Source organism: Haemorhous mexicanus, chromosome Z (assembly GCF_027477595.1).
Source record: "Haemorhous mexicanus isolate bHaeMex1 chromosome Z, bHaeMex1.pri, whole genome shotgun sequence".
Classification (NCBI taxonomy): Eukaryota; Metazoa; Chordata; class Aves; order Passeriformes; family Fringillidae; genus Haemorhous; species Haemorhous mexicanus.
Genome location: NC_082381.1, coordinates 10,118,823 through 10,133,849, shown reverse-complemented (window position 1 = coordinate 10,133,849; position 15,027 = coordinate 10,118,823). Strand labels below are relative to the sequence as shown.

At 41.5% G+C, this 15,027-nt stretch overlaps 1 protein-coding gene across 4 annotated transcripts in view; it reads left to right on the top strand.

Moving 5' to 3' along the window:
- Nucleotides 1–15,027, top strand: part of VCAN (versican) — a 187,789-nt gene that overhangs the window by 159,687 nt on the left and 13,075 nt on the right. For all 4 annotated transcript variants that reach the window (XM_059873230.1, XM_059873229.1, XM_059873231.1 and 1 more), the window contains 4 exons: nucleotides 711–824; nucleotides 2,263–2,376; nucleotides 9,682–9,840; nucleotides 11,293–11,375. In XM_059873230.1, the coding sequence (XP_059729213.1) occupies nucleotides 711–824; nucleotides 2,263–2,376; nucleotides 9,682–9,840; nucleotides 11,293–11,375 (470 nt within the window). The remainder of the gene's footprint in view (nucleotides 1–710; nucleotides 825–2,262; nucleotides 2,377–9,681; nucleotides 9,841–11,292; nucleotides 11,376–15,027) is intronic.

The following is a 15,027-nucleotide window of genomic DNA, read 5'->3' as shown; positions in this document are numbered from 1 at the left end:
AACTCAGTGGAAATAAACATCACTGGAAGGCATAAAGCTCCTCAAGGAAATGGTATTTAAACGCTAACTCCCGTAACAGCCAAGGATTTCACAGCAGGTAAGTTTTTATCTTGATGTTCAGTCCGGAGTCAAATGCATTCAGAGCCTTTGTTTGTATTCTTTAAATGTATTTTTAAGAAAGGCAGGTGGGAAGCACACATGTGAGAAAAGAAATAAGACTTGGTGGGGGTTGATTGATTGAATATAAGCAGCCAGTCAGTATGTTCTGTGTACCCTGTCATTCTGCATAAACTAACCCTGTTCAAGAAAAAAGCATTTTCCATTCATTTTGCATATGTTTAACTGTTTTCAGCTATAATTAATTGTCATGTCATGCAAACTAAATCCTCAGCAGAGTATCATGACTGCCAAATACAGTACAAATTGCTGTGAAAAAAAAAAAGTAATTCCAAGAGTAATTTACATTGTTCATAGTAAATGCCATATTGTTGTTCAAGTTGAAAGTAGTGATGCCTGGAGACCAGCTTTACTGTTTTTTAAATCTTATTTTGAGTAGTTGAGTATGTTAATAGAGTTTCTGTAACTACAGTAAAGCCTGCACCACCAATGCAGCAATGAAGAGAGACTTTTTTTTTTTCCTCCTGAAAATCAAAAATACACCATTTCCTTGAAACTAGGGAGTCAAATTCCTTTTTCTACTTGTTTAACAGGTCAAGATCCATGCAAGAGCAACCCCTGCCTCAACGGTGGTACCTGCTACCCACGTGGTTCCTTCTACATCTGTACCTGTCTGCCAGGTTTCAACGGGGAGCAGTGTGAATTAGGTAAACTGGTGCCACCTGGCTGCTGATCAACTCGAGTTTAAAGCTCTTGAACATGAAATCTGGTGTGCTTTAGAGCTGAAGGCTTCATGGACATTCGAAAAAATTTACACCAAGGCCTTACTTCAGGACAATTAAATGGAGAGTTCCCCATTGTCTCTCTCCTTTTTCCCTCTCCCCATAAAGGGCACAGATTTGTGCACACACACAGGGGCTAAGGGAACTGTAAATGAACTGCAGGAGCTGGAATTGAATTAAAAAACACCCCAATTAAAAAAAAAAGCACATTAATATTTGGGATACTTCCCTAAGAGCTTCCGGTAGTTATTTAAAAGGCTGGTAAGATAAAATATTCCCAAATGTGAATGGGAAGCTGAGAACTGAACAAAAACTTGAAAATTTTTGCAGGAAATTTTAGATTTTATCATAATCATATGCATCTTTGGCACAAATTAGTATGTTGGTAACAATTTCAGCTGAGAAACCTCTTCCAGTTGCCTGTGACACCTCTGCACCTCCTGTGACTGTAGATTTCAAGAGACTCACCTATGTGCTTCAGAATAACCAATTTTCCCTCCAGAAAGCCAGCCAAAGTATGATAAAATGACTGAAACAAGTAAAACCTAGCATAAAATTTGACCAGAGCATAAAAAATAGAAATACGTATTTTTTAAGCCTTCTACATGATGCAACAATTATTCCTAGTGGTTTGTTTGTAGATATGTCCAGCTTCTCTCTTAAAATTTAATGAGTGAACCACAACCAGAAGTTCATTTCTGAATGGAGATGTTTACAAAATCCGTGTTGAAGTCTACACTGTGATTGTCTCAGAGGAACAGCACTCATTAGGAAACTTCATGTGATCTTCAGGAGGAGACACAGTCGTTTGCAACCTGTGCAAAATTAACCCATGCTGAAAATAATTACATAAAATGAACTTGTGCTCCAATTTAAAAGGTGAAGACAAGGTATTTTAGCAGCTAGAGGAGGCAGGGACAGACATGTTATTTGTTTACTGTGCAAGACCATGAGTGCTATGATGTTTTGTCCTTATCTCGATAAGATTAGACAAGAAAGAAATGAGAAATGCAGACCAATGTTAGATTCCACAGCCTGCTGCTCTGCAGACTGAAATTAGCAGTCAGTTTAATGCTACATGATAAGGTTTACCATATTTGAGTTTCGTGAAGATATTCGAGGTCCCTGGTGGTGAATGGGAATTTTGGTTGTGCCAGGGTCACACACACGAGTCGGATTTTCCACCAGGAGAAGGCTGCGTGGCATTCCTCTCTCTCATCCACACGGCCTCCACTGGGATCTTTTGCAATACTTCATTCTTCTGCTCTGAACTGGTCCCAGTCACCAGCCTGACTAAGGCTGCTGAGCATTTCCCAGCTGGGAGCTGGCAGGGTGATGAAACCAGTTTTATTTTCTGCTGCAGATATTGATGAGTGCCAGTCCAACCCGTGTCGGAACGGAGCCACGTGCATTGACAGCCTCAACACCTTCACCTGCCTGTGCCTGCCCAGCTACGTTGGGGCTCTCTGTGAGCAAGGTAAGGGCTGTTGCCTCACCTGTGCTGCTGCATGCTCATTTCCAGCCCAAAATCCTTCTGGAGCAACAGGACAAAGCCTCCTAAAAATGAGAAGGTGGAAGAATCCGACAAAAATCTGCGGGAAGTCACCAGTGGTGAGGAGAGCTCCTGATTTTTGTTAGACTTCCCTGACTTGTGGTTCAGGGTGTTTTCCCACCTCTCACTTTGCAGAAGTCAATGTGCAAAGTGAGAGGTGGGAAAACATACATACCCACATGCTAACCTGAGTGGAAGCCATGCACAAAATACAAACTGATAAATGGGACAATTTCTGTGTCAAAACAGCAGCTCTCAGGTGTTGCTTTTCAGCAAGAGTTTTCAGGTGGCTCCAAGCCTGCTTGCTGATGCTGCCTTGCAAACTTCTGTGAAGACACATAACGAGGCTGTCTCATTACTGTAGTGATGCTTAATGAGTGACAGCAGAGTTACTTTGTAGCTGAGTTTCTCTATAAAAAAATTACATGTGGTATGAAAGAGATATCAGAACCCATCACCTCCAAAAAGCATCAGTAGGAACAGTTTAGTGGGTAAGACAGATTATACATTCCTCCACTGGGGACCACAGGTTTGACAACTTCATCCTAAAAATTTCGAAATTATTTGTTCTGGGATTATTTCAGGAAAAGTAGGTGAAAGGGTTTCATTACAAGGAGATTGTAAAAGGCTTTCTAAGCTGGACAATGGAAATAAGATTGAATACCCTGCAGTGCCTGCAGTTGTTAGAAAATTGCCTGCAAGAAACCTCACAGAATTTACAGGAAATATTTGCAGTGCAAGATGCTTACTCATATGTGGGAGGAGGAATAGGGTAGCAACATTTGTTCTGACAATAAAATTAATGAAGGTATTTCCGTGGGAAAAAGAAATTGTGCTTGCTAAACTTATGAAAATATTTTTTTCCTTTTCCTTCAGCTGAATGATTTTGGTCACAGGTGAATGAACTAAAGCTTTGGATTTTTTTAATTAATATTTTGTATTTTCATGTTTGTTTCTCAGCTTCAGTGAAGAGTGGTTTGCAAACTCTTCCAGCTCAACCTGTAGAGATCTTTGTTAAAGATGAAAAATCTCAGAGCTGATCAGCTCCAGCATTTTTACTCTTTAACCTTTTCAGCAGTCTAACCTTGTAACTTGAGAAGGCTTTCTAAATCTTGCCTCCCAAATTAAAAATTGACAGTGTTTTCACCCCAAAAGAAATAAATGTTCTCACTCCCTTCCTCCTCCCCTTCATTCTAGCAAATCCATAGCAGTGAGTGGCTCTGAGTGCCATGGTAGCTTTAAGCTGCTTTTTATGACCAACCTGAGAGTGCATTTTAGGTGGTTAATGGGAACATTTCCTAGTTTGTCAATCAGAACCAGAGCTGTGCTCTCTCAGCTTTGGAATTTAAATTTCCTCCACTTAAAGTCCTGCGGTGGTTTGGGACTTGGGAAAAGGATTTAGTGCCAAATTTCCACTCCACCAGACAAAATAAAACTGTGTTGGCGATTCAGACATGGTTGTCTGGCAAGCAGGCTTTATTTCAAGGCATCAGTCCTGACCTCACTAGATTTAAAGACCAGCCAGGACGACAGAATGTGCACCTCAGTGCCACAGGAAAGGTGGAGCTCAGCACACCGAGATTATATTTCATTACTTCTACTTCTTTTTTTTTTTTTTTAATTTCAAATATACTATTCATTTTAGAAAGCTTCAAAAAAAAAAAAAAAAAAAAAGAATCAGGCTGAAGGGATTTCTTAGGCACAGTGCTGAGCATTCAAAATGCCGTGGGAGGGAATGGGAGCAGGGAGCATGCACTGCCCTTGGAAATGAAGCTCAGAGTAGGAAGTCACCACATCTGCACCCACTATGCTGTGCAGAAGGAAAAGCAGAGCTCAGAAATTCACCCAAATGCCCCTGTGTGACTGCTCTGGACTGAGGGATCTTTGACAAGGGTATCATGCTTGTGTCAGCATTTGGAGGGGATGTGACCAGGGACAGCACAGCTGCACGCCAGGGAGCTCTGGCAGGTCGTGGAGTTAAAGGAACCTTCTGGGTGATCTAATCCAGGCTGAGGCAAATCAGTCCTGAGACTCAGGGAGCTGGAACTGGCTCCCTGACAGCCCTTCCTCTTGCCAGGTGGAAAGAGTTCAGCAATCTGAGCCGGGGAACATCTTCCTGAAGCTGAATTTGTCAGATGTTAGAAATAGTGCAGCTGAAAGTTCCCTCAAAAGTTTGCCTTTAAACTGGATTGTTAGCTCAGATAAATTAATCATCACTTCTGGTGCAGGTGAGATTAAAAGGGACAAAATCCTCTTTTGCCCACCACCTGTATCTTTTCAAAGGAAAGATGGATAGTCTGCTTGTCACTTTTTGACATTTGAACATCGCCCCTTAAAATTCATAAATATCCCCCAAACACTTTCCCAAAGAGAGACAGGACATTACAGTAAATCTTGGTGAGAGTTTTACTCTGGGAGAGCCATCAGTCTTTCCATTGTCATCCCTCTATGAAAAATCCCTATGACAACTCTCAGGAATTGGTAGAGACTTGCAACTTGAACCTCAATTTTAAGGGTGAATTCTCTTTATGAGAACTGGATGAACACCTCTGTGGATTTTCCTTTTCCTTCCTTGGCTGGCTAGAGTTTCCTTTTCTTTTTCTCCTTTTTCTGCTGTAGCTGGTGTCTACCTGCTCTCAAGGAATGCTTTAAGCCTAAGGTTTGGCTTGCTTGCAGCTGGACACGTGTGCAAAAATGGCACATGTGTGTTTGTAACAGAATGCACCTCCTTGGGATAATTCAACCTGCTGCTCTCTTCCAGGTTCTGAAAACAAAACAACTGTGGGTTTTAACCACCCTACCAGGAATCATGTGTTCTTATAACCCAGGTTCACTGTTTCAATGTCTGTGATTACTCCAGTCTTATTTAATTCACTTTGCTCCCAGGGCTTGGTTGGTTGGGGTTGAAGTAGCTGAGAAGGGCTGAGGGAAAAGGTACTTTCTGAAAACAGATGGTCTCTTACTGATGTCTATCAGCTGAAAAGAGATTATTTTGGAAATTTACTAGAGAAATGTGTTTCTCCTCGAGATGTGTGGGCTAAGTGGCCTCCAGCATTTCCTCATTAGCTGAAGGCAGAGAGTCACTGATAAAATTCACCACTGAGTAAGACTGTCATTATGTTCTGGTACCTGTGTCAGTCTTTATTTCCTTTAAGCCTCTTCTGGAATTTCTTTAAAGACAATGGACCTATTGACAGCAGCATTGAAAAAACAGTCCCTATTTATGTTTCAAACCCACTGAGAACTCTTTTTCAAGGGCAATGTTAAGGGATGTGGTTGCACATGTTCAATTGCAGTTACAGAGTACAGAAGCTGTGAGACTAACTCCTTGCACACACCACTGTAAACCCCTGTAAGTTGTCATAAACCCTAGATGAGTTTTAAAACACCACAGATATGGTGAGCAGTGTTTCAGTCCTTCCATCACATGCTGGAGTAAGGTTACAGAAGTCTGTGACTGGGTACCCCATGAGTGTGAAGTATTGCATTCAATAAGTGCTTGCCCCTACTCTGCTCACCATGGCTGGGTCAAAATTTACCTTCAATTAGTGTCTACTGGGTCAGTAAAGGTACTGGAAATTTATACTCATGTGGAACCCTTTCACCTTTTTGTCACCCTTTCAGTTTAAATAAGGGTTGCATACTGAGGACAAAACTCTGCAGAGATGAAATTGTCCTCACAGTTTTACTTGCCTGGTCTGCATTTTTCATCCTCTACTATCTTGAATCTTCTTTTCCTTATATATTTTTTCCCTCTTGTCAACCTCTCCTCTAAAAAAAACCAAACCAACCCCCAAAAACTCCAACAACAACAAACACCAAAAGCAAAATCCCTTGAAAAACCCCAGAATCCTCGGCCACTCTCCAACCCCAAACAAAAAAATCCTCTCTTCCAGCATCTAAAAACATCATGTATTTTATAGCCATCTGTTCTGGTTTGTTTTGGGCTTTTTTTTTTTTTAAGATTTGGGATATACACAGGTGCAGAAAATTACTTAACTTTTTGTCAGTGTTTGGCACCTTTTGTCTTGAAAAGAGGAATTGTGTGATTTTTTTTTAAGAAGAGAAATTGTGTTATAATTCATGTTCAGGCCATTATAACTAACTTAGTAAACACAGTCCTCTCAGTTTTGTATTTTCAAGCCCCTTTGCCTGCCTCCCCAGTGTGCCTTCTCTCAAATTCTTCACTTCTTCCCGAGCAGAGGCCAGGGAAGGTTTGATTAGAATAGCCTGGAAATCCTCTCTGGCCACGTTTTTCTCAGCTCCTTGTTATTATCTGACTTGTTTCCTGTGGGACAAAGGAGTCCCTGAACAAGATAAATAATAAAATCTTAAGTGCCTTCACAGAGGACATAGGTCTGTTAGTCAGCTTTGTGTGGTTAAACAAATGTTCTAGAAAGACCAAGGCAGACTAAACTTTAAAAATTACCTAGATGCCAGAGATTAAAGCTGTGTCTGCAGCCTGCACCTCACACAGAATACAAAGAGGGAGAAGATAAAAAAGCTAACAATTTGGTTGTGTAGATTACATTCCTTTTTTCATATCTGGGATGACTCAAGGCACAAGCAGTTTTCACAAGCAGTTCAGCTTCCTGGAAATAGAAGGGACATAATCAGTGTAAGCTTGATTATGTCTTTGCATTTGGTACATTTATGTCAATACTGATGACTTTTGGGAAATTATTTTGATATCAGACTCCTAAGACAATGACTACATTATTAGTGTCAGAGTAATTCTGATAAGCCTCTAATGTGGCTTTGCCACATTTTGTTTGCACTTTGGAATCCATTTATGTACATGTAAAATCTAGTTTGTGTCATGAGGGAATTTAAACCCTTTTTTTTTTTTGAAAAACAGACAATTTGCTATGTCAGGATGGAAATGGCCTCTTCCTGCTGTGAATTAAGAACCTGTGCTGGGAAAAACTGCTTTTTAGGTGGTGGTAGCAGCTCAGACCTAAGTAAACCCTTAGTTAAAGTATTTGCAGCCATCAGCCCTTGGCATGTAATGCAATATTTGGCAGTTTTTATACTCAGGCAAAAAGAGCCCCTTTGGCCAAAGCAGGTTATTGACCACTGACTGCATTGACTTACTGAGAATGAGAAATCCAGTTTCCAGCCCATCTCCATAACTCTGGAGAGGCTGGAACAGTTGGCTTCAGACAGCGTTTTGCTCAGGGGGCTGATAAAATTTGGTGGGAAGTGGCTGATTCCTGATGGGTGGGTGGGGTGGGGGAGGCCAGGCCTTGTGTTTGTGTTCCCCAGCATCCTGAGGCCCCTCAGGGTGAGCCATCCTGTGCTGAGATAGCTGTGGCTGAAACATGCTGTAATCTCCTGCTGAAATGCCCCTCATGATGCCATTGCATCTGTCATGGCTTGGAACTCCCTGCCTTCCCCTGTTGTTGCTCCCACTCTTCCCTAAAATTGCCTCTTATCACTGTCAGGTCCTTCCCAGCCTCCATCACAGCTCAGATGTCACACATGCAGACATCACACTTATTTTGCCCATCTTATTAATGCTGATTTTCCCCTGTGATTCATCCCTGCAGAAGCAAACTTGGAACTGAAACTCTTGGGTTTTTTGCAATCTATTCTGTTTACAGCTGCCTAACCTTGACGGAATAATTAACTGCAAATCCATGTTGTTCCTGTTCCAAGGCTTGTGTTTATTTCTCTTTGAGCTGGAAGGATACATAGTGGCTGGTGTGAATCCTCTCTGAGATGCATTCTTATCAGCACCATGCCTCGTGCAAGCACAGACAAGGTGCAATTTCACTACTTCGTGTTTCAGCTTTGCAAACCTCCTAAAAAATTGATGCCTAAAGTTGACTTCATCAAGAAGATGGGTTTTGGGGGAGGATTTGGAGGAGTGAGCTCTGAGAGATAATATTGCAGCTTTGCTTCTGCAGACTAAACAATTACAATATTTTCCCTTCATATAATTTTCAGTTATAACTGTTTTCCAAACTGAAGTTAGTACAGTGACTTGAAGAACCATTTGTCCTTGCAAGAAAAAATTCCCATCCCCACGTACAGGCTCAGAAAACTAATGAAATGAAGGTTCACTGCAGTCCAACATCCAGGGATTTCATCCATCCAAGGTTACGGATGGAGACATCCTCCTGAAATTGCTCAGATTCAGCTTAAGTCAATCAGTGGAAACCCACAAAGTTTCCAATTGCAATTATATGCCTTAGATAAGTAATAATCTTGCAGTTTGTGCTGGAGGTGGGTAAACAGAACTTCCTGAAAGTGAGGTCTCAAGGATGGGTGTACTGAGGCTGGGTGAGCAGAACTACCTGAAAATGAGGTTCCAATTTTGCATGCCTTGACAGATGGGTTTTTCTTGAAGCTTTGTCCCACAGAAAATCCCTTGGTGTTGACCAAATGTGCCTGGTTTTGGTTGATTGACCAAATGTGCCTCATTTTGGTGTGTTGACCAAATGTGCCTGGTTTTGGTTGATTGATCAAACATGCCTGGTTTTGGTGCATTGGCCAAATGTGCCTGGTTTTGGTTGATTGATCAAATGTGCCTTATTTTAGTGCATTGACCAAAGGTTCCTGGTTTTGACTCATTGACCAAACATGCCTGGTTTTGGTCCATTGACCAAATGTACCTCCAAATGGACCAATTTTGGTCCACTGCTCAAATGTGCCTGGTTTTGGTCTGTTGATCAAATGTGCCTTATTGTGTTGCACTGACCAAATATGCCTATTTTTTGTCCATCGATCAAACATGCCTTATTTTGGTCATTGATCAAACTTGCCTGGTTTTGGTCCATTGACCAAATGTACCTCCAAATGGACCAATTTTGGTCCATTGACCAAACATGCCTGGTTTTGGTTGATTGATCAAACATGCCTGGTATTAGTCCATTGACCAAAAATGCCTAATTTTTGTCCATCGATCAAATGTGCCCTGATTTTGGTCCATTGATCAAACATGCCTGGTTTTAGTGTGTTGACCAAACATGCCTGGTTTTGGTCCATTGACCAAATGTACCTCCAAATGGACCAATTTTGGTCCATTGACCAAACATGCCTGGTTTTGGTTGATTGATCAAACATGCCTGGTATTAGTCCATTGACCAAAAATGCCTAATTTTTGTCCATCGATCAAACGTGCCCTGATTTTGGTCCATTGATCAAACGTGCCTGGTTTTAATGTGTTGACCAAACATGCCTGGTTTTGGTGCACTGACAGGAATGTGCTTTGTCTGTCTGCTGCAGACACGGAGACCTGTGACTACGGCTGGCACAAGTTCCAGGGGCAGTGCTACAAGTACTTCGCGCACCGGCGCACGTGGGACACGGCGGAGCGGGAGTGCCGCCTGCAGGGAGCACACCTGACCAGCATCCTGTCCCACGAGGAGCAGATCTTCGTCAACCGTGCGTACCCACGGGCCTCCTCTGCCTCACATCTCGGGTGCCACCACACCAGGGACATCTGGAGGTGTCCGGGAGTGTCCAAAGGAGGGGTGTGGAGATGGGGAAGGGTCTCGACAGGAGCTGAGGTCACTTGGGTGGTTTGGATGGGGAAGAGGAGATTGAGGTCAGGCCTCAGTGTGGTCTCCGACATCCTCTGAGGGGTATCTCTGATCTCTGCTCCCTGTGGCAGGGTCAGACCCTCAGGGAGTGGCCTGAAGTTGTGTCAGGGCAGGTTTAGGTTGGGCTTTAGGGAAAGGTTCTTCCCCGAGACGGTGCTGGGCACTGCCCAGGCTCAGGGAATGGGCATGGCCCCAAGGCTCTAGACTCCTGATCAAAACTAAAGGATTTTCCTTTAATTTTGCCTGTGTGGTGTTGGAAAATGTCTGAGGATTGGTGGATTTGGTTCAGCAAAAGAGCTGTTTAAAAAATGTAAAGCAAACAGCGCTTTGTTCAAGTGCATTTGAGGTGAAACCTTTGCTCCAGGAAGCAAAGACAAAGCCTTTGCTGCCAGAAATCCAGGAGCATTTAGGAAATACTCCCAGGGATGCCCAGGGTGGGATTGTTGGGTGTCTGTGCAGGGTCAGGGGCTGGACTGGTGATCCCTGTGGGTCCCATCCAGCTCAGGATATTCTGTGACTCTAAACAAGAGAGATCACTGAGGGTGTAGAGATGGTGAGATCTCCTCCTCACCACTCTGCTTTTGCATCTCCAACTTAAAACATACTTTAAAATGTTAAATAAAAGGCACACTCTGTGGTATAAATGTTGACTTATGCAGTTAATACAAGTTCTCTGTTGACTTATGCAGTTAATACAAGTTCTCTATCACTATAAAGACATAATTTGTTAAATAGAAAATACTTTTTGTGGGGAGGGATGAGAACAAGAACTTTTGTTTTGGCATTGAGTCTTTCTGAAACATTTTGTTTTCTGGAGACTTAAGGTATTTTGTGCATGTGACACATTTTGTGCTTATAGTGACATCAAGGCAATGCCACCATAATTAGGCATAAAGAAATAGCTACTGTGTTGTATTGTAAAATTTAGACAATAATGGTCCCAGCCTAACCAAAACTTGAACAATGTGGATTAGAATATGTGAGTTTAATTTTTTTTTCTTTTCTTCCTGTCATATGTTCTCAGTAGGAAATTAATTCTCTTTGCCTTGGTAGACATCCCTGGGAGTGAAGAGACAGGGTCCTTTAAAACTGTTAGATGAGAATCTGCATTTTTATACGCATCCCAAATTAAAATGGAGACGCTAAAAAAGAGCCTCCAAACCAGTCTTTAGCACAAAGAGCAGAACAATCTTAAGAACAGGATGTCTGATTCATTCCACATAAAATTATTTTTTTTGCTGAAACCTCTTCCATTTATGGGAAAGTTAATGGAAATACCCCTCTGGTTCCCTAGGTATTGGCCATGACTACCAGTGGATTGGCCTCAATGACAAGATGTTTGAGCGTGACTTCCGCTGGACTGATGGTAGCCCACTGGTAAGATGCCTTTGAGCTGAAATCACTCACTCATTTCTTTTTGTGGTGGCTTATCAAATTCCCACCAGCAATGAGGGAAGCTGCATTAAAAAAAAAACCTACAAAAACCCCCCAAAAAAACAAGCCAAAAAACCCCCCTGTCGCTAAATATGGACCCAAGCAAAGAGCCAGTAAATTCATTTTGCGATACCTAATATTTTGTGGTTTAGCTCTAAGGTCTCCTTCTTAGTTCCTGTTATTGTATGTGTGGGAGCTCTCTAAGGTTTGAAATAGAAATACTCAAAGATCTGAGCCTGTGGTAACTTAAGGGTCTCTGCTGGAGCTGGTTTGTGATCGTCTCGCCTTGCGCAAGGCCGTGTGTGGCAATTCTCCTCACTCACCAGGATGCATTTTTGGGTGATGACCTGGCACTCAGCTCTTGCCTTTGCTGGGTCTCTGGGGTGCACAGAGGAGCCTCACAAGTATTTCTGGAGCCTGCTCTGTGGGGCAGCTCTGCAGCAGCCATCCTCAGCTGGTTCAGGAGTCATGTAACCCATAATCCTGCCATAAAATTTTAAGATGCTGTTGATACCTTCTGACTTAAAACAAAAAGGAAAATCAGCAGAAGGAGAGGGCAAACATCTTCGCCCATCATCAACAAACCTAAATCAAAGAGCTGATGGACATAGGAAATGATCAAACTCTTTCCCATTCTAAACAATCTCTTCTGTAGGAGGAACAGGAGAATTATTTGCTGTTGAGCACCCAGTGAAGAACATTACATTAAGAAAAAGCCCAAAATGGTTATTATTTTCCCTTCCAGTAGTGAACTTTTAAATCAGAGAGCATCTGGACACACCTGGTGTTGCTGCAGACCATGTGGCTGCAGCTGGTGTGGAAAGACACCTGGGGCAAGGCAGGCTTCACTTTTTGCCATTTCATGTAAATAACCACAGCCTCAATGCTCTGAAATGGTTTATAAATGGGACATTTTTTGGGGACATGGCTGCGTGTGGCAGGTGACAGCAAAGAGGGGTAGGAAATGGTGGTGAAGCTTTCTGTTGCCTCACTGGTGGCTCAGGGTGGTAGCAAGGCAGCCCTTGGTGATTCCAGACACCAGGTGCAAAATAAGATAAATATACATAAGATAATATATGATGCTTATATATTCCTAAAACAGAGTCGTTGTGACACTAATTAATCACCCTGGTCTAGTGGAAAGTGTCCCTGCCATGGTTCCTCCCAAACCAAATCATTCTTGATTCCATAAATTTGAGGAAATAAAAACTAGAGCTGAGATCCTATTTTTTTAATTCAGGCTACTGACCAAATGGGCATTATATTTTTACTGTAATTTTCAATTTTATGAAATTAAGGTATTCTAGGACCAGAGTGGTACCATCTGTCCAACAGATTTCTGCTTTGATTGATCTTTTTTTGCACCTTATTTTTCTTTCATTTTTAACAACTTCCCTCTGTCTCTTCCTTCGGAAACAATTTAGGTGTCTCCTGAAATCATTTATGTTCATTGCTTCAATAGATTTTCCTCATAACTCATTCCATATGGTTTCTGGATCCCATGGTTCTGAGCAGCTGCCTCATTTGTTCTTTTTCCTCTGGCTTTTAACTTATTCCTCATACTTTCTAACCACTCTTGTTGTTACAGTGATTTATTACTTTTCTGGTAATTAATAAGAATGATAACATAATTAAATATACACATCCCATCTATTTCCCTGATGTTCTCCTAAAACTACAGTGAATTTAAATACTATGCAGGTAGAAAATTTGCCTCTTTTATGGGTGTGCAGGTTAGCAAGATTCATTATGGCTTTAAATTCATTAGCATAATTTGTGAGCATAAAAATCAGCATTATTACACCAACACTCAGGTTCTAAATTGAATTTCTGAGTTTAGAGGTGACTCTTGCCTATAGCCAAAGTTGAAATAGCCTTGACTTGCTTTATGTATCAGGGTGCATGTGTATTGAGCTCTTTGTAAATTTGTTTCCCAGCTCCATGCACTCTCCAAAAAATATTGTCTATTCACAATTCCATTCAAGACTTCTGGCATGGGGGAAAATTTGTCAAGTGTGCTGGGGATCCCCTGATATCAGTTTTCTTGTAGATACTATCAGAAGAGAGATTGTGCGGCTACAAGTGGTGCACATTCATCTTTATCTTGATACTTCTTTGAATTTTCTCCAACAACAGCTTGCTCCAATCCAAAAAATCACTCTTGCATGACTTTATGAGGTTTTATGGATTAAAAATAAGCCCCTAACAGTTCTGATGCTCCGTGCACTTAAAAGAAAAAGCAAATTAACAGCAACATCATCCACAACAAGACATGTTGTGGGTGACAAGTTTCTGTTTCACAGGAATTTTCCTTCTGAACCCAAACAAGCCCCTAGAATTGGGAATTGGGAGTGCTTGAAACACAGGCTTCACTACTGGAGACACAGAAAAAGGATTATATTACTTTGCTGCTCATTTCCCACCAACACAAGGAAAACCAACAGAAATATGCAGCACACTGACAGCAACTCTTTTGCCAGATATTTTATTGGCAATTTTGGGAAAAGGGATAAAATACCTATTTTTTTTTTTTCTTTGCACCTAAAATGTTTTCCAACCAATGGGTTCAATGGAAGGAAATCATTAATTTTTTAACATTTTCAGCCTCTGACAAGTTGTGTTTTTCCAGATTTTTTTAAAACTAAGCCAAGAGCCAGCCACCATTAAACATGATATTTGGGCAAAGCATGTAAATGAGAATATAGAATTATGGTTCTTACTGGGAAACCTACACTGAACTTAAAGTAGCCTTGACAGGGTCTCAGCCCTTCTGAAAAAGACTGTTTAGTTACCTAATAGCAGACTAAGTATAGTCAGCCACTTTTGATACCTTGGAATTATTCCTTTTTCACTCCTATATAAAATACTCTCTGTTAACAATTCATCCAAACCAGCAGCAGCAGTCAGAAAAAAAACCAAAAACCCAAACCCCCTGTATTCCTGTGCACATTTGTTGTGCTTCAACTAGAATTTATGTTGAGCTTGGAAAAATAGTGCCAGTAATCAAGTTTTGGAAAAGATGAAGAGTGATCTGCATGCTCTGGCTCTCAGAGTTCTGGAGGAAAATGCTGGTGTCATGGATAATGAAATGAACACAACGAAATTCAGTGAGAAAGCAAGAAATAGTATTTAAATCTTCATGGCCCACATGACTTTTGCCCATATTTGCATTGAGTCTGCCTGTTTTCCATTAAAAAACCCCAACTTCTAGGACAAGAAAAATTATCCTAATAAAATAGAAATAGGCCCACTCCTAAATCACAGTATTGGAGGCTCTGCTCCTGAATTGAGACCTTGAGGAAGCTTTTTGATCTACCTCACTGAAATGTGTGATGCATCATTATCTGTGAGATTTCAGAGGGATTTGGCAAGTTTATTCCTCAACTGTAAAGTGGTTTTAATTCAAAACCAGCTAGCAGTTTCCTGTCTTTCAGGCAAAATGGCACAATCTTGTGCAGATAAAGCCTCACCATCTGCTGGTGAAACACACATTTTCAGCTTGTTGTACCCACTGCAACACAAACACAGACGGGGCTTGAGAGAACAAAATTAACTGAATCAAGTGGTTGTGTCCCACCTCTCCTGCCCTGAAGTT